We start from the raw sequence: 24,133 nt of genomic DNA, 5'->3' as shown, positions 1-24,133 counted from the left end.
TCTTATAGGTTTGCATCATTCAAATTATGATAATTCATACATATCTTGATCTTTTCATCATTTTTCCTTATTAACACAATGTTGCACTCAATTGTGTACGAATCTCATTCTTAAATTTTAATAGTAGTTTTAGTCTTAATCTTCTTAGTTTATGCTTTACAAGTTTGGAATTTACAAGCAAAGAAAGCTTGTGCATTATAATATCAATGTCTAATCCTAGCATATTAATATAGGACCATGCAAAAACATTGGAATATCAACTCAATAAATCAATCAACCTTTTCTTTTTTATGTTGAAACTAAAATGCTTATTTTAAGTTATTGCTTATTCTTTTTTGTGCCAATGTCTACTGTTAATTCCTCCTAGTATGGTAAAACAACATGTTCTAATTGTTCTATCAACTTAATGAATTTCTCAATTACAATTGTCTTATCCTCCAAATCATTTTCATTTATAATGATTAATTATTCAAGATGCCAAACATTTTTAATGTGAATATTTGATGGTGATTATTTTTAGGATCTCTAAAATAGAAAAATGGAAATGAAATCATTTTTTATTAAAACTTAAACAATATATCCAACAATAAAAATAACCTAGTTAAAGCTAGGTTTAATACAAAATATTTATTTTCAGCATTTTAACCCTAATACTGAAAATTAAGGAAATGTTATAATGAATCACTTCATCTTGATGACTGCTGGAACCTTTTTTTCTTCACATTTGCCAAACTTTTCTCTAAGAGTGAACTTCTTGACAAATGAATCGGCCTTAACTCTTTCCTCTACTATATTGATGGTCAATAATGGCATCATAACAACTGTAGATCTTTCTCTAGTATCTTTAATTATTTCGTATGTAAAGTATAGCCCATGATTTTTTTACCTGGTTGGATGACATGACTCAAACAAGGAAATATATCTTGGATATATGGAATCACCATCTTTGGATTATTGGGTTCACGTCCCTCCATTTTAGCCATTATTTTATCCTTTCTTTTATCCATTATCCTCTGAAAATATTTTTAGCAAGGTCAGAATCCTGGGCCAAATCAATAATTATTATATATTTCTAGCTTGAATTTGAATAAATCATCTTTATCGGGAGATTCAAGTTCCATCTTGCTTTGGACCATGCATTTAGTTGTCATCCTCGTAGCTTGAGATAATTTTGACCTTTTTATGAATATAATTTTATGGATCAAATTGGTGTTATCAATTTAAAAAAAAAAAATACAAATTACCATTGTGAATTCCTTTATATTATATATAAAGGGCATAGGTATTCCTTAACAATGTTAAAGATTCTTCAACTTTTACAATCAACAATTACTTTTTAGCTATGTATTTAACCATTTAATGTAAGAAAGTGGCCACTACCCTAACAAAGTGCAACAAAGGCTTTCCCAATAACATGTTGTATATTGATTGAATATCAACCAAAGCCTTTCTAGTAAAATGTTGTATGTTGATTGAATATCAATTACTTAAAAAGTGATTAAAAATTAATGAGACTTAATATCCGTTTTAATTTTAATTTTTTCAAGTACTTGCTAAAGGGTGCTATCGTAATCATGGGTCATTATATGGTTGTGCTTTATATGGGATGAGTCAATTGGCAAGTGACCCATGATGTGGTAAGGCAATACATTAAGTGTAAAATCATTGTTAATGAAGACCTTAACAACGACAATATCTTTATATTTTATAAACATACATAAAGCTAAATATCTAAAAGCAAAAATATCCAAAGAGTATTCATCTGCGAAGACGAGCCTAGATACGTATGATGAACTTACAGACCCTCAGGAGCATCTCTAGAATGTGAGGGGGAGCCTTGAACTAGTCATCCATGACAATGACGTGATGTGCAAGATATTGCCCATTACCTTTAAAGGGAATGTGAGAACATGGTACAACAGCCTGAAATCAGGGTCAATTTTTCCTTATGTCTAGCATTTTTAGTTGGAAGTAAAAGCACTAAAGCGACATTATCAAGTTCATCATGTCTGTCCAAACGAGCTACATACCCATATATGTGGTCTGGGACCCACATTTCTTCTTGATAGTATAGGACCGGTCTCAATAGAATTTAAGAGTGCTAAGGCGGCCTTATCAGGCTCACCCCATCTATCCAACTCGGGTTACACATTCTATATGTGGTATGGGACCCATATTTCTCCTGGATAACACGGGTACCAGACTTTACAACATCAAGTTTCTACCCCTCCTACGTTGCATGATGCAGTTAAAATCATGGGACTTTGTACAAGTATTTATTCCATAAGAGTTTTATATCCCCTAAGAGAGAGATTTGCCCAAGAAGAAGCATATATGGTCTTAAAGTGGAGGTCATTGAATTCTCCATAAATGATGTATGGGAATTTCTAAGAATAATTCATCCCAGAATATTCTCTGTAATTTTTATAACCTCATCAAGTTGTATTAGTTGTACATAAGGTAGTAAAGCCAAGTAATTAGCATGAGGTAACCTGTATATTTATGGTGTGAATGATATCTTATAAGTGATCATGTCTATATTGGGTTAAATCTGATGTGATGCTTGTTATACAAGCATATGATATTTAACATGAGGTTGAGGACTTTCAAACATTTCTATTGAAGTATTGGTTATGGTAGTGTATCCTTACACTTGCCCTTATATATTTGGACAAAAAAAAAAAGAAGCTTGGTTGACTATATATAAGTTTGTTTTAAATTTGATTGAGTTATTCAACTATAATTTGCATGGTCATAAAACTATTACAATATTATTGTGATAAATTGTATTGGTTGTATTTTTCATATCTAGACAGATAACCTTTAAAATCAATATTAAAGAGATTTAAATTCTAATTAAAAGACATGCATTTAGAAGGAGTCATTATTAGTTAATTGGAGTTTGGTTAAATTAGTTGTGACCATTTGATCATGCAACAAAACCCCCAAAAGGGATAACCATGAGGTTAAACTAAAGGTATAAAAATATATTAATATACCTCCTAAAATTTGGTAAAGGCAATAATATTAGGAAAGTTAGAAGCGTTATTAATTTTGAGATGTTTTTTGCCCTTCATACTCCCTGAAAAAATAGTTTGGCGCTCAAGAAGTTTTTAGGATCTAGGTTTATATTTCATTTTTGGACTGATTAAATGATAACTTAATACTATAAACAGGTTTAATGAGGTCTCTAGAATATTTATTTGATGTTTTTGGTTAAAAAATGATGAGAGAAATGGATTCTTTTAGGCTTGTTGAGGTTTGGCCTGACTTCCAAGGCATTGTATGTGGTCGAAAAGTGAACCAATAAATGACATGTTACAAAAAAAAAAAAAACTAATATGGCTAAGTGATTAGCATGGGAGGAGAAACATTGTGGATTCAAACAATGTATTAACCATTTTGTCCTTCATTGCACTGAACAAATGTCTTGCTAATTGAAGTAAAGTCGTCTTTTCTAGGGAATCAAAATGTCATTTGTCAATTGACCGGGAACAATTTAGTCATTTAATGTTTTTTATATACATTAAAATCACTTTGTCGCCCTTAAAAGCTAAAAAATAGTATTTTTGTCTAGGGACTTTTGTGTATATTCAATTTTATTTGCATAGTTAAAGGACGATGATACCATTAAAACCTCAAAAGTATTGACCTTGTAAAGATGGGTGTTTTGTCTTTACACATTTTTTGTACAATTAAATGAGATGTCTAACCTTTGACTTAAAAAAATCTAACCCTGGCTTGGGAGGGCATTTTTATCTTTGTTGCATGTTTGTTTTTTGTAATATTAAGATGTATTTAAGGGATTTTTAGTAAGTTGAAATATTTAAATATTAATAAATCAATATAAAAGGCTAACGCGTGCTATGCACATGTCAGTATGTCATCATCCCCTGCTCCAAACTGGAGGTGCATGAGGTGTTTTTGATGGTCAAAATCTATTGATTGACATTTCATCCAAAGCATCAGGTGGTGGCGCAATTGTTGGAGTGACGTATTTGGTCTGGTTCGCGGCAATTTGATGACAATGAAAGTTTTTCCTCCTCTCATTTCTCTCTCTCATATGCTTTGGTGTTTGTGCAAAGCCTTTAAAAAATCAGTTGTGTCTTCCAATTTGTATTTGTTTTAAAATTGGTTCTCGTTCTTTTGATTTATATTTGTTTTTATTTTTGTGATTCTTGAAGTTTTTTTTTTTTAATTTCATCCCTCAACATTTTATTTCATTTAATTTTTTTTTATTCAGTTTGGTTCTCATTCTTTTTATTGTTATTTTTTTTATCCTTTACATTATTATTTTTTTATTTTGTCATTTAGAATTTAATTTTATTTTATTTGGTCCTTTTTTTTTTACATTTTCTTCGTTTATTTTGTTTTTCAATTTAATCTCTAATTATTTTCTTTCAATTATTTTGTGAGCAGGATTTAGTTCTCATTATTTTTTTTTTAATTTTTGTATGATTGAGAATTTAACTTCGTTATTTTTCCATGTTTGTCTTTTACAATCATGACTCAATCAACAAGTTTCAATGATTAACCATGTTTAAGTTCAATCTTTTAAAAAAAAAAATTAAAGTTTTTTTTTTATTGTCATCATTTGACAATAACTTATTGGGCCTTGAGTTTTGTGATTTGTTTTACTTTTTTTTTTTGAGGTTATCTCTATCTCATATCCTATATCGCAGGTTATTAAAGTTAAGTTGGGTTGACTCAGGGGTTTTTTTTTTATTATCCAATGTATTTTTTATTTTTTATGGGATTTTTTTTTCAAATTTTTTAGAATAACACGGGTTGCCTTGAGTTTTTTTTTTTTTTTTGTATTTGTTAGATCTATTAGAAGGAATTATTTTTTAATTTGATTCAATTAATTTATTTTATTTTTCAATATTAATTTGGTCTGATATTGTCTTGATTTTTAAGTGTTCTTTGTTAAATCTTGCTATTTTAAAAATATTTTTTTATAATTAAATTAATTTATCTCACCCTTTAGCATTGAATTTTTTTTTTATATTGACATTCTTAGTTGAGTTTATATTTGGAATTTAATAGTTTGCGACTTTAAGAGATTAACTTTGGTTTAGAAAGTTTATCCACATTTGTTTGGTTACCCCTTTTTTGTTAGTTTATTTTTTTTGGTTTTATTCTTAGATGTTTTCTTATTTTTTTCTATTTCCTACGGGATTTTCCAATTGTTTTGAAAAAAAACACTTTACATGGAGCTCCTTTTTTTTTTAGCTTTGTTCAATTTAGTTTTTTTATGAGGGTTTTTATTTTTGAATTAAATATAAGTATCAAATATCTTTCGTCGTTTTGTTCCAATTACTTTTGACACGCGGGCTAAGCCAACTTAAATCCCAAGTCTCTTAGGTCACGAGTCAACCTGTCAAGTTTAGCATTTTGAGCATCAAATGGTGTGTTTTAATTTTAATTTTTTTAAAAAAAATAATTTAGTCCTCACTCATTTGATTTTTACTTTTGTTTTGGATTTTTTTGTAAATTTGTTGGCTTAAGAATTTTCAATTTTGCCCTTCATTTCAATATTTAATGATATTTGGGATTTTCACCCATAATATTTTAATCTTTAATTTTTATTCTTAGCCATTTTATCAAATTTTAGTTTATTTTTTATTTTTTATTCTTAGCCATTTTATCAAATTTTAGTTTATTTTTAATTTTATTATTGGATCCACAATCTTGATTTTTTTTTTCAATTTCATCACATGAATTTGCTTATATCTTATTTCTACTTTTTTTAATTAATTTTTTTTATTTAATTAATTTAATTCTTGAGATTTAACTATCGTTATTTTTTTCAGTTCTCTAGTAGTTAATTTTTTTTTCTTTTTTAAAATATACTTACAGCATTTAAATATCGTTTTTTAACATTTCAAGAAAATCAACCCAGATTGCAGTTTTTATGCTTGAAAAAAATCAGCTCGACTTGCAGCACAACACAGGTAAGCTATCTATTCGTCCACCATAACATTTTTTAAAAATATTCGATGCACGCATTAATAAAATCAAGCCCATGTGCAACCGCTGAGTTAGGCATGCAATTGACCTGATAGGCCAACACTTGTGAGTTTTTTTTTTAAATAGCTTTGATTTAATTAAATAAAATAAATACAATTGTTTGTTGGACATTAAAACATTTTTTGTAAAAAAAAAAATTGGATTTATTTTTAAATAATTTTTTTTTGTTGAATTAGCAGGCATTGTATATACAGCGCTTCAAGATTCTTTTATTATTTAACTAGTCTTTGATTAACGTCAGGGTTTTTTTAATATTTTGTAGTGCATATATAATTCTCTTACATCAAAATAGAAAAGGCATCAATAACGCCTACACACTTCTTTTTCTTGTAAAAAAAAAATGGTCTAACCTTTTCCACGGAACAAAACCCTGTGGCGTACAAAAATAATGCATGAGGTTGAATATCTTCTGATAAGAAGAGCACGGTGCAGTTCTGACTGCTTCGATGAAAGGCTGCAATCTCCTCTTTCTAAGCCATCTTCACCAGCTGCATACCTAGAAGGAAAGAGTCGTGAAATGAATGCAATAACTCAACTTGTTCATGCAAATTAAATATATTCCCTTCAGTGCCAGAAATACATAGCAGTCTATTTATTTACTAAATGAACTCTTTGAAATAAATTGAACTCTACAATGCCTTAGCAAAGGAAATGCATACTGAATTATGCAAATTGAACTGAGTCCACTTCGAGAAAGACCACTTGTGTTCTTCATCAAAGAGAGGAGAGATACATGCTGGATTAAGAAAATAACACCCTCGGCCTAGAGGATGTACTCTTGAACAAAACTTAAAAGAGAAAGCTATATGTATACTTTATCCATCAGAGAACAAGGAGACGTAAGAATCAAAGAACTCACTCTTAAGTGAAGCTGCGATTTGCACCCAGATTAATTTATACCCTGGATTCATCATACTTGGAACTTGCTTCCTTTAGATCATCATTTTTCAAACTCCCATTTAATCCTCCATCACATTCTAGCGCTTTGATCTCTGCCTGCAGCTCTTCGTGCTTCTCCTTTATTTCTGAGGAGCTAATGGCAGCTGAAAGCTTCCGCTTTATTTGTTGTTCTAAAGCCTCGATTTTATTTTTTGATGCAGCATCGGGTGTTTTCCCTGCCTTGGCCACTTCCAACTTCAGTAACTTGATAGTGTTTTTAAGATCCGATGACTTCACTAGATTTTCAATTTTCTTGTTAGTTTCCTCCTCTAAACTTTCTACCTTAGCCTTCAAGTCTTGGTCAATGAGTTCCTTAGCCCTTACAATTTCAACATTCAAATCCATGGACTTTAGGACACTCGCCAATTCCAACTCTATCTCTTTCTTCATCTTTGATATCCTCTCCTTTGTGCCATCATCTAAATCTGCAGCACTGGAAGCCCCTGACTTCTGAACTTCTGCCTTTAGAGCTTGCATCTTCTCCTTCATTTCAGGCTGATCCATAACCTCTTTGAGTTTCTTATTGATATCCAGTTTCAGTTCCTCACCCTTGCCCTTCTTCTCCAAGTTGCTTTTGGCTATAGAAAACTCCTTCAACATGTCAAGCTTATACTTCAGGCTGGTATAATTAGGAGCAGTTGGCAGGCCCTTGTTAAATTCATCACTGAGTTTTTCAATCCTGTCCATTAGAACTGGATGCATGAGGTGGTCCTGTGAATTTGCTTTTAAACATTCTTCCCGCAAATTCAAACACCTGCCCTTTAAGCCCATCGCTTCAACAGCTGCAGAATATTCAAGATCAATCTCCTTCTTTAGTTTCTCTATCATCTCATTTAAAGCCAACTCCATGGGCTTGCTAGATGACTCCTTGGCCTTTGAAATTTGTTGTTTCAGTTTTTCAACCTCGTACTCCAATTCTATAACTGGAGTCTTTCCTGCAACGGGTTCGTCTTTCTTCTTCATGTTGACTTTTCTTATAGGATCAACCGGGACCCCTTCTTGAAACCCACCTATTTTTCGGAACTTAAGCATGCGATGTTTTAGTAGTGCTTCTGTGTCCATTTTGTTGAGCTCCTGTTAAAATCCAAGATTAATTTTAGGATACGATATTTAAAATTTGATTCTTAAAGAAGCAATCCAAGTGGCACTCACATCCATAGCTTCATTAATTGCATTCTTTATCTGTTGTGAGGTCCATGATGGATCTGCATGTGCTCCTCCCAATGGTTCCTGTTAAATTTTTATTTAAAAAAAAAAAAAGAATTCTTCAAGATGTCACAGAAACTAACATAAAGATCCAAAAGCTGAAAATAACAAAAGTGAAGCAGCTGTTATTTATAAAGGTAACAATATCTAGAGAGGCAGTCCAATATTGTTTTACAAGTAGCACCCCAGTATCATGAATTTGAACTAAAGTTCAATAAGAATGTCTGTATAAGTACATGCATAGCTTCCTGGATTCAGCCACCCACCCCCTCCCATCCCGCAGCATACTTTATCATTTGTAAAACATGCATTTCATCATGGATTAATATCTTATAACAGCTTTATAAAAGAAAATCTTAAAAAGAATATAATTACAGGTATGATTCCATCTGCAACTTGCAGCTTGCACAATTCGGGACCAGTGATTTTAAGCTTCTCAGCTGCCTGCAGGAGAAGAAAAGAAGGGGGGGGGGGTTATTATAATCAATTAGAAGTCCAAAAACAGACAAAGTCCAACAGTCAGAAAACTGTATAAACCTTTGGAGCAGCTTTGGCAGTCTTCCATAAAATTGCTGCACATGCTTCAGGACTGTAACACAAAAAAAGTTCAAAAAATATTAAGAAATATAATATTGATCGGCACATTGGGGTGAAAAATAAAAAATTAATTTGGAGCATGAATCAACATATCCTTATAAAAGAGAGAATGTGGAGAACAGTTGATGCCTTGCAAAGTTGGAGCCTCAAAATAAAATAAAGTTGTTAATCATCACACTTCTTTGCCTAGGCCAGAAATATAATCTTGCTTAACCAGACAACTTCTAATCTAAGTCAACAGGAGAATCATGACAAGAAGTAAGAGCTGCGCTAAAATAGACAGTCATCTCGCCAGTGACTGTATGTGCACAGTGCCACAAATAACAAATTATTATATCCTCCAAATTGACTATTCACTATAAGCAACAGAGTAAAGTAAGTCGTTCAGAAAAAACCCACCAAACCTCAGCACCATCAGAAAATGAAAGAACTTAAGGGTAATTTTGCCACCATATTCTCAACCAACAGCGAAAGCCAAAGGGAGTTTGCCGAACATATTTTCCTAAATCCTTTTCTTCTGTACAAGTTATAGGGTACCGGGTGATAATTTCTACAGCTGATTACACGAGCCCCCTCTTTTCAACAAGACAAGACAAGCAAATGTCCAACAGTAAATTTGCACAAACATTAGGAGTTTGGAATAAATGGAGCGAAACAAAACTAGAATTACCTTGCCACATAGAAAACTGCATTTTCAAGCATTAACAATTTGTTGGCACATCCAATCGCCAGAGCACCACCAGAGCCACCTTCCCCAATAACAATAGAAACAATTGGAACCTTTAGGCCGAACATGGTCCTCAAATTATGAGCAATGGCTTCACCCTGAGCATATAAATAGCAGACAGATTAGCTAAATCTATTTAAAGAAAGCCTTGAAAAATTTGCTGTTGGATTATCCACATACTTGGCCTAGTTCCTCAGATTTAAGGTCTGCAAATGCTCCAGGTGTATCAATTAAAGTAACTATAGGGAAGCCATGGTGATCCGCATAATACATCATGCGTAAAGCCTTCCGATAGCTGTTAAAAAACAGACATTTTTCAGTCCATGACAGATACTAAATATTTAACTCTCCAAGTGGATTGCATAAAGTGTGGGATAGAAATCATAAACTCACTTCGAAGTATATTAAAGATACATGCATGCATGCATGCCTAATTGAACTTACCCATGAGGAGTAGGCATCCCAAAGTTACGCATAATGTTCTCCTTTGTGTTTCTTCCCTTTTGGTGACCCATGAACATGTATCTTTTACCATCTATTGTTCCTATTCCAGTAACAATAGCAGGATCATCATAGCCTGCTCGATCTCCATGAAGCTCTACAAACTGGACATTTAAGCATACACAGATATTCACAAAGATAGTTCTATAGTATCAACACAAAATATCAGAATTAAGAACAAGTGCAATTAGGAAAATCTAAAAGTTAAATGAGCTCGTGAGTAGCAAACCTTTTCAGTTATGCTAAATATGTGATCAAGGAATGTTGGCCTGTTCGGATGGCGTGCAATATTCACACGTTGTATAGGAGTCAAATGTGTGTATAAATCCTTAAGTGCCTGAAATCAATAGTTGAAAATCATGAAAATACTCAAAGCAACAGAATCCATTACCAGTTATCCCAGGCCTAAAACCTTAAGATTCTGACAGCATTAAGCAGAATGAATTGTGTTTTTTTTTCCTGCTTTCAAAAGAGGTTCTGCAAATGGCAGAAATGTATTAGATATGTGCATCCCTATCATTAATTTCCGTCCCTTCTCCTAATCATACATTCTTATCATTCTGGGGGAAAGCATCACAAACTGTCAGGTCTCACCATAATGCACAGAGAACAATAGACTAGCTCATCTAAATGAATTTTGATAGCTTATCACTTTCAGTTTCAGTTCAGATTTCCCAAATCCACAACTCTCGCAACCTTATCCACTTAGAAAGTAGCAGAAGCACGGAAACAGAAATTTAGACAAACAAAAAAGGGCGTGTCGGGACCACAATGATGAAATCCAAAACTGTTAGAAACCATCAACACTCATTCTGGCTGTGATCACATCATGTTTAAAATGATACTATGATCAGATTAATGATATTACACTTACTCTCAATCCAACAATTTTCATAATCACTGTACCGCAACATAACAAATACGGCATAAGAAGATTTCATATTATCAGTATCGAAATCAACTAATCAGCCTTCCCAAACCTGTTGATATTTATTCTCTAACGAGAGAATCTGATCGCTGAAGTCCAAACCAGTTTCATTCGCCATCTTCCGCACCTACAACAAACAAAAATGCACCAACATTTAAACCAACCAGTAACAAACTAGCAACTTGAAAATTCAAACTAGGACAAAAGCTTAAAGTGAATTACATCAATGATCTTCTTTTCCAGAGCAACAAGTGGTTTCTCGAAATCCAATGTAACTGGTTTAGGCTTCTCTTTAAGAGGCTTAAAATGCGAAAGATGAGTTAAAACCCCGCCTTTCACATTCGGATCCGGATCCTCGGGCCATGGATATTCATGCTTCTTAACTTTTCTAACCTTCGCAACCACCGATAAATCCCTGGTTTTCACACTGAATCGCGCTTTTCCTAGGGTTCTCAGTGGAATACCATTAGCACCACCACTCTTCGAGCTTCGAAGAAGATCAGAAGCTGTCGTTCCAGTAAATGCAACTGCTGAATTCGATATAGAAGCCATGACAAAAATCTCCAGAGCTGTCAGCCCCTCAAAAAAATCTCAATCTAGATCTTCAGATTTCCAAATTTAGACTCGTGTAAACTCAATTTAATCTGTGAAAACAGAAAAGAAAATAACATATTAGTCCATCTTTTGTTTTTCCAGAGGACGTGGAAGTGGTAGTTTTGGAATAAAAACAAGCTGCTAAAAGTTTCCACAACTTTATACACAAAATGGACTAAAAAGACATTACTCAGAGGAGAGAAAAGGACAGGTCTGGTTACCAATGAGATCTCTCTGGAGAAGAGAGGGAGGGAGGGGGGCTCTAAAGAGAAGGAGAGGGTTGTTTGGCAAACAACTAAAGAAACGAGAGGGGAGATTAATATTTATTTAAAGCAGAGGAAAACGAGGGAAACATCGTAGAGATCGTCAATGAGTTAGGGAAGAGAGGAGAAGGCCCTTGTCTGTGTGGTTTGGTTTGTTTTCTGTTCGATACTTCTTATGTTAAGAGAGAGACGTGTGCTCGAGTTAATTATGAACTCAGTCCCCGTGTTTTTAAAAAACTCATTGATTAATAATTACATTATCTCAAGAGCTATTGAATAGTCCTTAAAGAGCTAATCATCCTTGATTTAGTAGTTTATCATGTTCCTAACTCTCAGAAAAATAAATCTTAACAGTAAAAATTCATACAGGTGATTTGAATTTCATCAATATGACAAATTATGTTGCTAATTGATGGATCAATGTATCTTTGAATTTTTTGCCTAAGTCCATTTTAAGAGGGCAAGAGACAATATTATAATCTAATATTCTCAAATGGTTGAGCATTTAGATAAAATAGCAATATTGAATAAATATTACGTTTTTAAAACACGAAATTGTTAAATTATGTTTTTCATTAATTGTTTTTAAACGGGGTTGTTCTGCTAAATTTTTATGTTTAATGGGCTAATTTTACAAAAAAAAAAAAACCAATTGTGTTCTTGGTGTTGTGGTATTTCTTATTTAAAAATATATTAAAGTAATTTTTTAAAAAATTCTTTTTATTTTTAATCTCACCATATTAAAATTATTAGAAATACAAAAAAAAATTAATTTAATTTTTTTTCAAATTAAATATATTTTTAAAATACACGCAAACACAATTTAAAACATAAAACAAATGGTGCCTAAAATGATTTTATTTTATTTTATTATATTCTTTATTTTTATAAATTTTAAAGTTTTACATGGAAAAATAAGGATGGTTTGGTATAATTTTCATTTTCAAAACATTGGCAGAATGATTTTGAATCTTTTTGGCAATAATTGTTTTTCTTTTTAACAAAAACGCCATGGGAAAATAACTGTCCCGCCCTACATGTTAATTAATCTGTAGAGAGAATAAAAAATTTAACGTATTTAAGATTATGTTAGCAATGATGTTTGACATATTTTTTTATTTATAAATATATTAAAATAAAAAAATATTTTTTAAAAAATATTTTCAATATCAACACAACACATGATCTGAAAAATATAAAAATATAATTTTAAATAAAAAAATTAAAATTTTTAAAAATATAATTCACATCATATTCCCAACATATTCTTATTCCATAAATGGATATTTTATAGAACATAAAGTTCAACACCTCTACTACGTCCACAACTCCATTATTTTCGACTCACTATGCAGGCTGTTAAAAACAAAACTAGTGAGTATACCAACGCTAATTTTTAATGTGAAATAAAAAGGTAATGAAACTGATAAGTAAAAGAAAATATACGTGTAAATTTTATATTGTAATAAAAAAAAAAGCTTGTTACAAATCAAAACCTTTAAAAATAAAAATGAAAACATTCATTTCTCGCTTGTCAAAAAATATTATAGCTCTTTAAAAAAAAAAAAAAACTAAAAAAACTTTATTAATACTTGATAAAAAAATATAATAGAAAAAATATTTTTTGCAATATAAAAAATAAAATAATTGGGTTTTGATATTAATAGACACATTTATGAGTGATAAATAATAAGATTTGTTATAAATTAAAACCATCAAAAAAAAATACCATAACTACAACGACACATCCAAAATATTTAATTTTAATCCATCAAAATCTCACTTGACAAGAGACTATATATATAAAAAAACCCTATAAAACCTTATTAATACTAAATAGAAAATAAAAATAGAATAATTTTTTTTTTAAATATAAAAACTAGAAAAACCTAATGATATTGAAAAGGAAAATTTAAACTCAAAAATAAAAAATCTAAACCGATAAAAGAAAAAATCAAAATGTTTTATCGTGAATTTTTATTTTTATTTTATACATTTTCTTTTATAAACATTATATTTGTTACTATAAATAAATCATGCAAATACATCTAATTTATGGAGAAAAAAATTAATGATAAATTAAAATTATATATTTAAAGTATTATAAAATTAAAAAAATAATTCAAAAGATAAATTAATATAAAAAGTTATTATTTATTAAAATTAAAAAAATAATATTTTTTTAATCAAGTATTGGCGGGCTACCAAATTAGTTATACATGCGTAATGCACAACTAATTTTTAGCGTCATCCGAATTGCTCTCGGCGGCCCCTCAATTCCAGGGTGGCTGATGTGGAAAAAGGTTTGATGTTGATAATTTTTTTTTTAATTTTTATTTCTCTTCCTCTTGATTTTCATGTAGACCCTATATTTTTTTAAAGTAATCATTCAATTAATTTTTTCCTTCAACTTTGATACATGTTTTTTTAATTATTATTTATTTTATTTAAAATAATTTATGAAATTATAATTTTTTTCAATTTAATCCTTGAAATGTTTTCATCTATCATATTTGGTCCCTATTATTTTAATTACTGATTTTTTTAATATTTTTTTACCTATCTTGATTTATTTTATTTTTAAATTTTATCTCTTATTATTTTATTTCATTTATTTTTTATACTAGATCTGATTCTCATCATTTTTATTACTTATTTTATAAATTTTTTCTTGATTTATTTTTATATTTCAATTTCATCATTTATTGTTTATTTCATTTAATTTTTTTTATTAGATTTGGTTCCTTATTCTTTTAATTACTACTTATTTTATATTTATATATATATTGGATGATTGAGAATTTTACTTCGTGATTTTTTTTTGGATTTGTCTTATAGAGTAACCTAGTATCATTATCTGAAACACAAGTTTCAAATATTAACCCGATATGATTTCGATATTTTTTTAGTTTTTTTTTTTTTTTTTTCTAGTTTCATCATTTCAATAAAATTATTTAATTCTCATATCCCAAGTTATAGTTATTCAAGTTGGCCCAGATTAACTTGAGTATTTTTTATCAATTTTTTTATTTATTTTACCTTTCATTTTTTTATTTGTTTAAAAGTGGAACTCTAATATTTTATTTAATTTTTTTTTACAGGGTTATTCCGACTTTACAATCAAATTGTGAGTCTAACATGGTAACTCGAGTCAAGTCTTTTTATCATTTATAATATTTTTTTAATTTAATTTTTAATGTTTGATTTGCTAGTAATTAAATTCTTGATTTTTTTTAAGATTATTTTGTTTTCATCTAATATTTATCATATTATTATTATTATATTAGCCAAATTTAAAACATGAAAATAGAAAAAATTTCATGAGGCGCGGGGGCTACTATGAAATCTCGACTGTATCTTCTCGTCTCTTCTGTTTGGAGGAGATGATAACCAAACCTGTTCAAGTGACAATTTTTTTTACACGTGTTAGTCAGTTCTTTTGCACGTGCTATTAACACTTTCATTCATAAATTCAACTTCCAGGCGAAGTGGGAAAATTGGAGAAAAGAGCTTAATATAACTGCAACTGGCAATCCAAAAACCTCATATAAAAAAACGTAAGAGGAGAGTTCTAGGGTTTCCAATCTCGCGAAATTCGATCAAGCAAAATGGAAATGGAAGGAGTGAGCAATGGAGGGATGTTGTACCACGAGGTACAAGAGGCCGAGCTATGCGCCGTACATTGCGTTAACACAGTGTTACAAGGACCCTTCTTTTCAGAATTCGATTTGGCGGCGCTTGCTTCCGATCTCGATTCAAAAGAACGCCAGATGATGCAAGAGGGCAACTTCATCACCTCATCCGTTGGTGATTACCTCTCCGCCGAGTCCCATAATGTGTCCTTGGGCGGTGATTTTAGTATCCAGGTTCGCTTCCTTTCCTTCGTTTTTTTCTTGTCAATTATTAAAGCTGTACGTTTTTTCTTCTCTAAAAATTAAAGCAAAAGATGAGGGTATTGGATCAACTAGTTCGAGTCATTAATTGTTTAAGAACGAGAAAATCAGAAATTTTCATTAGTGACGCCTTTGGTTAACGTATTGTTTGCTTACTATAGTCGAAGCCAATCATGATTGTGCATTTTTTTCTTATTCATGCTGAGAAACCTGGAATTAAGAAAAGAAGTTTGATGTTAGACGGTGCTTTTTTATTATTATTATTATGCTGCCTTGTTTCGAGGTTAACTCAAATTGAGTGAAAGCTGAGGCAGGTTCTGTCATCATTGCATCAGAGTAAACGAAAACCACATGTCCTGGGTGGACAATTATGGACCTTTTAAAATTTTTAGCAATAACTCTGTGTTTAGTGGGGAGGACGAAAAATGGTTTAGAGAGAAGGGAAGTATTAGCACGTTTATAGTCCTTCCTCAGAGGTTCAAAATTTGAGGCATTTTGAGAGATGTAGCTCGGTATAATGAATCATTTAGTTAATTAGTGTGCAAATTATTTTACTTTGGAGCATAAAAGTAGGGATTCAGATTGATGCTTTGACCATTCAGCTAGTATTGGTGAAATATATCATATGGCTAGGGGAACCTTTGTTGTTGATTTATGGATAATCAGGTGGCTGGTATACTTTTATAAAGCATGCGTGGCTTGAGGTGGGAAATGGAAAGATGGTAAATTTTTGGAAAAGTTATGTGATTTAGCACTCGTCATATTTTAAATCTCGTAAACAAATATGATTTTTGTCAGTGTTTGTGGATAAATTCTTCGATAGACTTTTATGAAGTGCATGTCATGGTGTGAGGATAAGATATGAGATCAGCTCATATATACCTGAAATGTGGAAACCCCCGAGTTTGGTGATCTGGATCACACCTTTTGGATTGCAGTACATTTATGTACGGGATTGAGGTGGTTTGCGATATGGATTGTGAAAATTGGTGATCCATTTTTAGTAACAAAAATCTGTATTAATGGAAAGAAATTGAAAAAAAAAATCTGAATTCGCATGATTTTCCTCAAAGAGCTGAGAGAGAAGCCATCAAGAAAGAACAAAAAATTGAAGGAAAAAAAAAAATTCATCTGGTGGCGAGAAACAAAGAAACATGCTTGACTTTTGAGAAAGACAGTTTTAAGACAGCTGAGATGTTGATGATTAAACCTAACAACAAGAGAAGTCTTGGCCTTAGTAAAAAGGACAAGTTTGGACCTTCAGTTTTACTTTGGCCCAATATTCTTTCATACTCAGGTCTGGTTTTTAATTGTATTCTGGCAAACCTACTTTATTTTGTATTGTTAATCCAATTTATTTGAAATAACTAAAGTTCTTTCTATTCTCTTATTTATTAGAAATGAAAACAACATTTTTGTTTGAAGTTTTCTTCCTTTATACTATTACCTCATAACGTTTGTGCCATTAACAAACGGAAAAAATGTTCCAAGTGTACGACTTTCAAACTAATGTACCATTCTACCCCCTATGCACTGTAAATTAATCAAAGTGCATATCCCATCTCTGAAACTTGTACCAGAACCAAAATGTTAAATGTTTCTGGTAATTATGGACCAGTAAATAGAGGAAAGACTCACCTGAAAACTGTTTCAGTGATGGAAGTTTGTGGTAGGTTTAGATGAGGGTGGAAACACCCACTATACAGTGCAGATTAACTGGGAACATGAGCATGTAAAGTTTCATTGTAGGTTTTGCCATTCATTCAGGCACTAATTCTCATTTTCAACTATGCAACCTTTAGAATTCATGTTATGTGTTCGAGTATCCATTCAGTATGCATGATGAGCATTCACTTTTTATTCTTCACATGAAATTCCTTAAGAAATCACTGAACTGGCATGTCCTGGTCATAAATTACATTCATGTTCTCTAGTTTTGTTTTACCGGTGAATTATTAATTACTAACCATGCATGGTCCATGTTGTCATTCACTAGTCGAAAACTTCTTATGAAATCATATAAATGGGCTTATTGAACAGTGCTACCTACATAGATGCATCCCTTATGAGCCTCAAACTGGTATCATACTTACATAGATTAACTTAAATGCATATAAAGTATGCTCCTTGTTTTGCTGGTGATTATTTCCTGGTATGTCTATGGAGTTGTACAAACTTAACTTGCTGTGAGAATTCTTGTTTGCAGGTTTTACAAAAGGCTTTAGAGGTGTGGGATTTGCAGGTCATTGCCTTTGACAGTCCAGTTGCTGAGCATGCGCAGATTGACCCTGATCTAGGAAATGCATTTATTTGTCATTTGCATGATCATTGGTTCTGCATTAGGAAAGTGAATGGGGAGTGGTATAACTTTGACAGCCTCTATGCAGCTCCGCAACACTTATCCAAGTTTTACCTTGCAGCCTGCATGGATTCTCTTAAAGATTCTGGCTGGAGCATTTTCCTGGTGATAGGAAACTTCCCAAAAGAGTTTCCCATTGCATCCTCTGAAGCTCCCAACGGTTATGGACAGTGGCTGTCTCCTGAAGATGCTGAGAAGATTACTAAATCCTGCAACACAACAGAGTCTCCACAGACAATCGATCCCACTCAACGGGCATATCAAGAAACTCTGTTAAAAAAAGAAGACCAGAACTTGAAAGCTGCATCAGCTGCCAGCAAGATGGAATCTTCCCAAAACCGTGCCTAGGGTGGAAACCAGTAGTCCTCAAAATGACGAGGAAGATACCGAAGATGGCAATGAAGATAGCAAAGACAAAAACACACAATAAGAAATATTCATTTGCATTTAATTTGCAATGAAAACTCATTTTCAAACAAAAAGGTTTTGAGTTACAATAAGGCTAGAATTTATTTTACATTTGGTTAGAAAATAATCCTCCCATTTAATAGTTTTACTGACAACTTTCTGTTGGTATGTTCACTTACAGTGTGTTGATACTTATTTTATCAATAGGAACAAAAACAATCCGTTAAAAAAACTATTGTTGTTAATTTATGATATGTCTGTAATAAATTTATCACTTTATAGATAGACAAATCACGAAAAAATAAAATTATTTGTTTCATTTTATAATATCATTAGATTGAAATTTAGCATATCACTGACAAGAAAATTATATTTAATTTCATTGGTGTTTTTATTTGTTTATTGGTATATCCTGAATAATTTTGACATAACTCTCAGGTTTGGTTTTTACTATGGATAACCTAAATGTTAATCAAAGGTATTAATTTTTTTAGTAAGTTTTAAACATTTATGTCACTTGATTCTACCTTCAAGTAAATCAATTTATAATGGTTATTGATAGAAAAATTTCATTCATCAAAAATTATAAATGAACCTTGATATTATAGGATAAATAAACTTGAACAAGTCATTAATTGTGAGTTCTGTTTAGCAACAACTTTTCCTAAAATGAGGATCGGGTTCAATTAGTTAGTGCTGTATTGACTTACAAATATCCATTCATTTATTTATCATCATGACTTAATAGATTATTAATAGTCACAGGTCTTGATCTGAAATAAATGATTGTAAATATGTCAATTCACCAAGCAATTGTAGGTGACAAAAATAACCTAGATTTTAGAATGAATAGACTCAAACTCATATATCCATTTAAGATTTAATTCATTATAGTAGATTTATTCTCTTCCAAGTAGATAAACCACCAGTTTTAAATATAACAAACCATTAAAAAAAAAAGACAAGTGATAAGATCTTAGGTATGAGCTTTAAAGTAATAATATCTTACATCTATAATCAGTTTTTTATGTCAAAACTTTAAAGACCACTTTAAGTTTTTTTTTTTTTTTTGATAACGTGGGTGTCCGGGCCAGTTTACGCGCACCACGACTAATCCCACAGCCCACTGAACATCCTGCAAGCCCTAGTGAGCAGGTAAAGCACCGTGGAGGTGACATGCATACCGCACAGGAAGGACTCAGTAGAGACGGGAAAGGAACAAACTTTCTAGCCCCACTCTACTGGGACTAGAACCTAGGTTTGAAGGAAGGAAAGTTGCTCTCTCCCACCGCTGAGCCACGCACCTGTTGGTACCCCTTTAAATTCTTTGTAACTATAGGTGGTGACATATATTTATAAGTTACACATTATTTCCCCCTCACAGCACAAAAAGCTTTTCCCTAGGTCACTGTAATATTAAGTGGAACAATGGCATGTAAAGTTTTTTTTTTTTGTAGTAAAACCTGATTGTAACAAGGCCCACCAAATCGTGGTTGAACCCTCCAAATTAACTTGATCCTATTAATTTAATTCTCACATAATTTAAACTATAATATTTAAATTGGTTGAAAAACATTGTGATAATATTAATATTTATTAGTGCATAGACGCTTTAATTAATTTTATTAAATGTAAACTAAGCTTTAAATTCCAATCAAATTTTTTCTTCCCGTTAGAAAACACATTGACAACTATTGCACATATATATATATATATATATAAAAAATTGATCCTACCTACTGTGAGAAGCAGGCCAGGTAACTAGTTTTAACTAAGAGTTCCCGTGGGAGAAAAATAAACACAAATAATGCCCATAATAGAGAAAAACAAATACAGGCAGGGGAAGGAAGCAAAAACTGGTAGGCTATATATAGAGGCATATAGCTGGTCCAAGCAAGAGTTCCCTAAAATTCAATACAAGGTACAGCAGCAAAACAAAGCAATTTCTCTACTCCTGCCCACTTCCAAAACCATCACGGTTCTCATGCTGCCATCCAAAATCAGGTCCCTCATGGCCCATATCCCCAGAATAATATTTACCCCGTTTGGACTGTGATGCATGAGGCAAGGGAGGCGGAGGTGGTGGTGGATGTTTAAAGGGCTGTGGTGCCAATATACCTTTGCCATCTCGATGATCCATATTACCAGCATGTATAGCTTCCATCCCCTTGTTGGCAGTGGGTGGGGGAGGAGGGACCATTGGTAGAATTCCTGGATTTCGTCCATAGTCTCCTTGATAAAATGCAATATTTCCCTGAGAATCTGACGAGTTTGCAAAAGCATCAGGAATTCCCTGGCTCCCTGGTGCTGGTCCAGAATTCCAGGGTTGAGAGTAATTTGCCATGAAATTCATACCACCTGCTGGGCCTGGTGGGAAGCCCAACAAAGACCCTTGTTCTGCCCCACCATCTGGTGCTGAATCTGGCCTGGCCATCTGGCCCATCTCATAGGGTGCAACATAGAATGGCTGAGCTCCCTCAGTTTGGAAAGGAGGTAGACCAAATTGAGGAGTTAATAGAGGATTCGAATTCATTGGCACAACAAAGTTTGGTGGTTGAATGGAATGCATAGGTGGGTATTCAGGCATGGGGGTCTCAGATACCATTCCCTGTTGCTTGTCTGCAAACTGGCTGGATTCTTGTTGTGGATGACCCTGTGTGATCTGTTGAAAATGACTCTGTTGGACAGGTCGGTCAAACCCTGGAGGAAGGTTATTATTTAGCTGAGGCTCCGATAGGTAATTTTGGGCTTGCCCAAAATATGGCGGTTTTGACATCATTGGCCTTTGTAGTGGTTCTCTAGGCTGCTGCCGACGAGCTTTGTCTTCAAAATCAAGAAGCTGAGAACTTGAACCAGGTGAAATAACTGGCCTTGGAGGAGCTCGAACAGTGGAATCTGATGCTGTTGGTTGTTTAGTACTCTGAACTTCATACTCGTTGCCCTCATCTTTCACTGCATTTGGTTGTAGAAGGTCAGCATGGCTATCATGAATATGAGCTTCAAACTCAGAACTCTTCAGGAAAGATTTAAGACAATGAGGAGCTGCACAGATGAAGATCCCCTCCATCATTTTGATTGTCTGAATCTTCTGAATACGTTCATCACAACTGTGTTCCATGAAAGATCAGAAACAGATAGTGAATTCATTATCAATTCATAGATAAGGTAAGGATTTGAATATAGATTGAATTAATGAACCCTAGTAAAATTGCTCTCTTTTGTTAAATGTACCCCACATAACTACAGTTATAGTAGCATAGTTCTAAATTCTCATCAAGACAATAGCAGGCAAACCAAACGAAGGTCATTATAGATATGCCAATAGGAAAGAGATACTGGCAGCTAGTCTAGCATCAACAGACTTTATCATCCTCCAATGTTTTATATACAAGCGAGAGTCACATCATGTAGATGAAATGAAATGAAGACACAACTATACAACACCAAGCATATCTTCAGGTTTGCTGCAAGAGGAACTTGAGCGGACCTGCCCTTTGATGGCAGCATGTATGGATAAAGATATTAGCAGTTGCTAGAGTTGCATATTCACAATTAAAGCATAAGAAATAAAATGTTCTCACTCTCTCTGTTTGTGTGTGTTGTTTTTTTTTGGAGAAAAGGGTTCTCTTAATTTTTGGCTCAGTAAAACAGTTAGGGATTTTTTTCAAGGCTGAAACTCAACATAAATCTGATTTACAAGACACTATAAATTCCAATAAATTCTGATTGTGGTTGAAAAAGGTAGACGCATGAAAAAACTGACATCTTGTAATGATTCACTCCTAGTTACTAAAGAATTCAAGGAGTCTCAACATAAATTCTTAGAAGCCTCCAGGAATTATTTCTCAGCTTCTCACATGAAATTAATTGATCATCACTCTGAGAAAAGAAGCTCAAAATCACATTTCAAAATTCTGGAAACCTACAAAAACAACTTCGCGCTACAAGTATTGAAAATTGTATATTTCAGTGGCACTATACAACTCGTAATTTGTTGCAGGTATACAAAAGATCAGAAATCTCCTTACAGATAGCATATTGAATCGCTTCTAGCACAATCAAGACAGAAAGCATGCTCGCAAGGACTCTGCATAAACATAATTTTGTTAGCTCCCACATCAAGCTCTTAGAATAACTACACAACACACAGAAGTATCTTATCAAGCTATTATAACACTTCTAGCATTAAACAGAGGATCTTGGATTAAACAGACCATCTGTTCCAAGGCACAGATTGCACTGGAAGAAGCATTGACAACCCGTGCTTCATACTGGAACACAGTATAAATTTTCAGCACCTCACACATATGAAGCATTACCTTCTCAAATTCATGGTTCAATATAGTAGCCAAACCATTTTGAGTGGCTCTTCATTCAACTTTTTAACAATGACTGCCACCTCCACCTACCTACAATGCTTTTAGTTTTCAAACATCCATTTAACATTCCCATCTCCACTGCACTTGTATTATAGTCCCTTTAAATCTTTCATTAATAAGAATAAAAAAAAAAGCTTCAGGACACACAAAAGAAGAGCAAAGCAGCCGTCAGCTAACACTTCTGCTCCGACTGGTACCAATATCAATACTACAAACCCGAAATGTTTATTCAGATGGGCGAATATCAACATCATTTAGCAGCCAAGAATCTCGAAAATGTTCTAAGACTATATTACCCCCAACCATGTTTCTTAAATTTTCCCCTTTCCATAAAATTCAACCATTTCTTTATCTAAATTCTCCATTCAGTTTCGATTAAATTGTTAACTTTTAATTACTGATGTCACCAAAAACATAAATAAATAAGACAAAACAGGAACACTCAAAATTAATTTACCAGGCGACCGTAGATGGCAATTGGGAAATCACAGCGGACGCAAAAATGGACTCTCTCGCCAAGCTGACGCCGCGATCTGCGGCCCACAGTCTTGGCAATGGTAGCAGCGGTTGCACTCCCAATGCCTTTTGCTACGGGAAGATCAGCAAGTACAAGGTGGTCTGGGCAAGCAACCGTCACTGTTTCTGACGTTAAGGGTTTCACCACCGCCCCTCCTCCACCACCAGCAGCACCGCCGCCACCAGTTTCTGATGATGGCTTGCTAAGTCGAATCAGCATCTTTCCACCAAACCCTAAACAATCTGAAACGATAACTGGGATTTTTCTTCAATAGGGAAGGCTCTTTGTATTCTTTTTTGAGTAATTGTAAACGACGGCTCGTGTCGATTTAGAGGTTGCAGCCACTTGTCGTCTGCCAAGCTAACAAAAAAAATCCTAATTATACAACTAATAACAAGTCATGGAAATCATGAATATTTATTCTGAATTGAAATCAATCAGACACCAAATTATTTTATCTTATTTTATTTATTTATTTTACATTTATGATTGAAGTATTTTTAAGTTCCTTTTCTTCTTTAATATTTTTTTGTCATTCAAAATTTTGCATTTTATGAACTTGATTTTAGGGTTTGGACCAACTATGAATGAACCAATATACAGATCAAATTTATTAATTAATGGAAAAAGAAACACTAGGGCTTTTAGTATTTTACCATGTTTGTTTGTTTCATTAAGAAAGATTTTTTATAAATTATTTATGTTTATTTATTATTAAAAAAATTGATCAATAAAAAATATTATTCGGACAAATAAAAAAATGGTTTGATTTTAAAAAAAATTATTTTGAGC

The 24,133-nt window shown here is 32.6% G+C and overlaps 3 protein-coding genes across 5 annotated transcripts; 1 reads left to right on the top strand and 2 right to left on the bottom strand.

The window, feature by feature from the left end:
* Nucleotides 1-6,256: 6,256 nt before the first annotated feature.
* Nucleotides 6,257-11,984, bottom strand: LOC118048389 (acetyl-coenzyme A carboxylase carboxyl transferase subunit alpha, chloroplastic). 3 transcript variants are annotated; one of them, XM_035058042.2, is made up of 12 exons: nucleotides 11,713-11,984; nucleotides 11,151-11,572; nucleotides 10,981-11,055; nucleotides 10,230-10,337; nucleotides 9,944-10,104; nucleotides 9,680-9,794; nucleotides 9,443-9,597; nucleotides 8,713-8,764; nucleotides 8,551-8,619; nucleotides 8,122-8,199; nucleotides 6,890-8,043; nucleotides 6,257-6,526 (listed from the first exon to the last, which is right to left on the bottom strand). In XM_035058042.2, exons 2-11 carry the CDS (start codon nucleotides 11,478-11,480, stop codon nucleotides 6,925-6,927), a joined length of 2,262 nt encoding a protein of 753 aa, XP_034913933.1. In that variant the 5' UTR covers nucleotides 11,481-11,572; nucleotides 11,713-11,984; the 3' UTR covers nucleotides 6,257-6,526; nucleotides 6,890-6,924. The 3 variants fall into 3 exon arrangements, with proteins under 3 accessions (XP_034913933.1, XP_034913932.1, XP_034913934.1); XM_035058041.2 differs by having other exon boundaries at nucleotides 11,744-11,984; XM_035058043.2 differs by having other exon boundaries at nucleotides 6,257-6,518; nucleotides 11,744-11,984.
* A 3,207-nt stretch (nucleotides 11,985-15,191) lies between these two features.
* Nucleotides 15,192-18,697, top strand: LOC118048409 (ataxin-3 homolog). Its single transcript, XM_035058073.2, has 2 exons — nucleotides 15,192-15,651; nucleotides 17,885-18,697. The coding sequence occupies exons 1-2, from the start codon at nucleotides 15,394-15,396 to the stop codon at nucleotides 18,383-18,385; spliced, it is 759 nt and encodes a 252-aa protein (XP_034913964.1). The 5' UTR covers nucleotides 15,192-15,393; the 3' UTR covers nucleotides 18,386-18,697.
* A 1,594-nt stretch (nucleotides 18,698-20,291) lies between these two features.
* LOC118048397 (E3 ubiquitin-protein ligase HAKAI homolog) lies at nucleotides 20,292-23,655 on the bottom strand. The gene is made up of 3 exons (XM_035058058.2): nucleotides 23,282-23,655; nucleotides 22,474-22,532; nucleotides 20,292-21,552 (listed from the first exon to the last, which is right to left on the bottom strand). Exons 1-3 carry the CDS (start codon nucleotides 23,558-23,560, stop codon nucleotides 20,394-20,396), a joined length of 1,497 nt encoding a protein of 498 aa, XP_034913949.1. The 5' UTR covers nucleotides 23,561-23,655; the 3' UTR covers nucleotides 20,292-20,393.
* Nucleotides 23,656-24,133: the final 478 nt, after the last annotated feature.

The sequence above is a fragment of the Populus alba genome, chromosome 6 (assembly GCF_005239225.2).
Source record: "Populus alba chromosome 6, ASM523922v2, whole genome shotgun sequence".
NCBI classification, from domain to species: domain Eukaryota; kingdom Viridiplantae; phylum Streptophyta; class Magnoliopsida; order Malpighiales; family Salicaceae; genus Populus; species Populus alba.
This window is presented reverse-complemented; position numbering and strand designations above follow the sequence as displayed.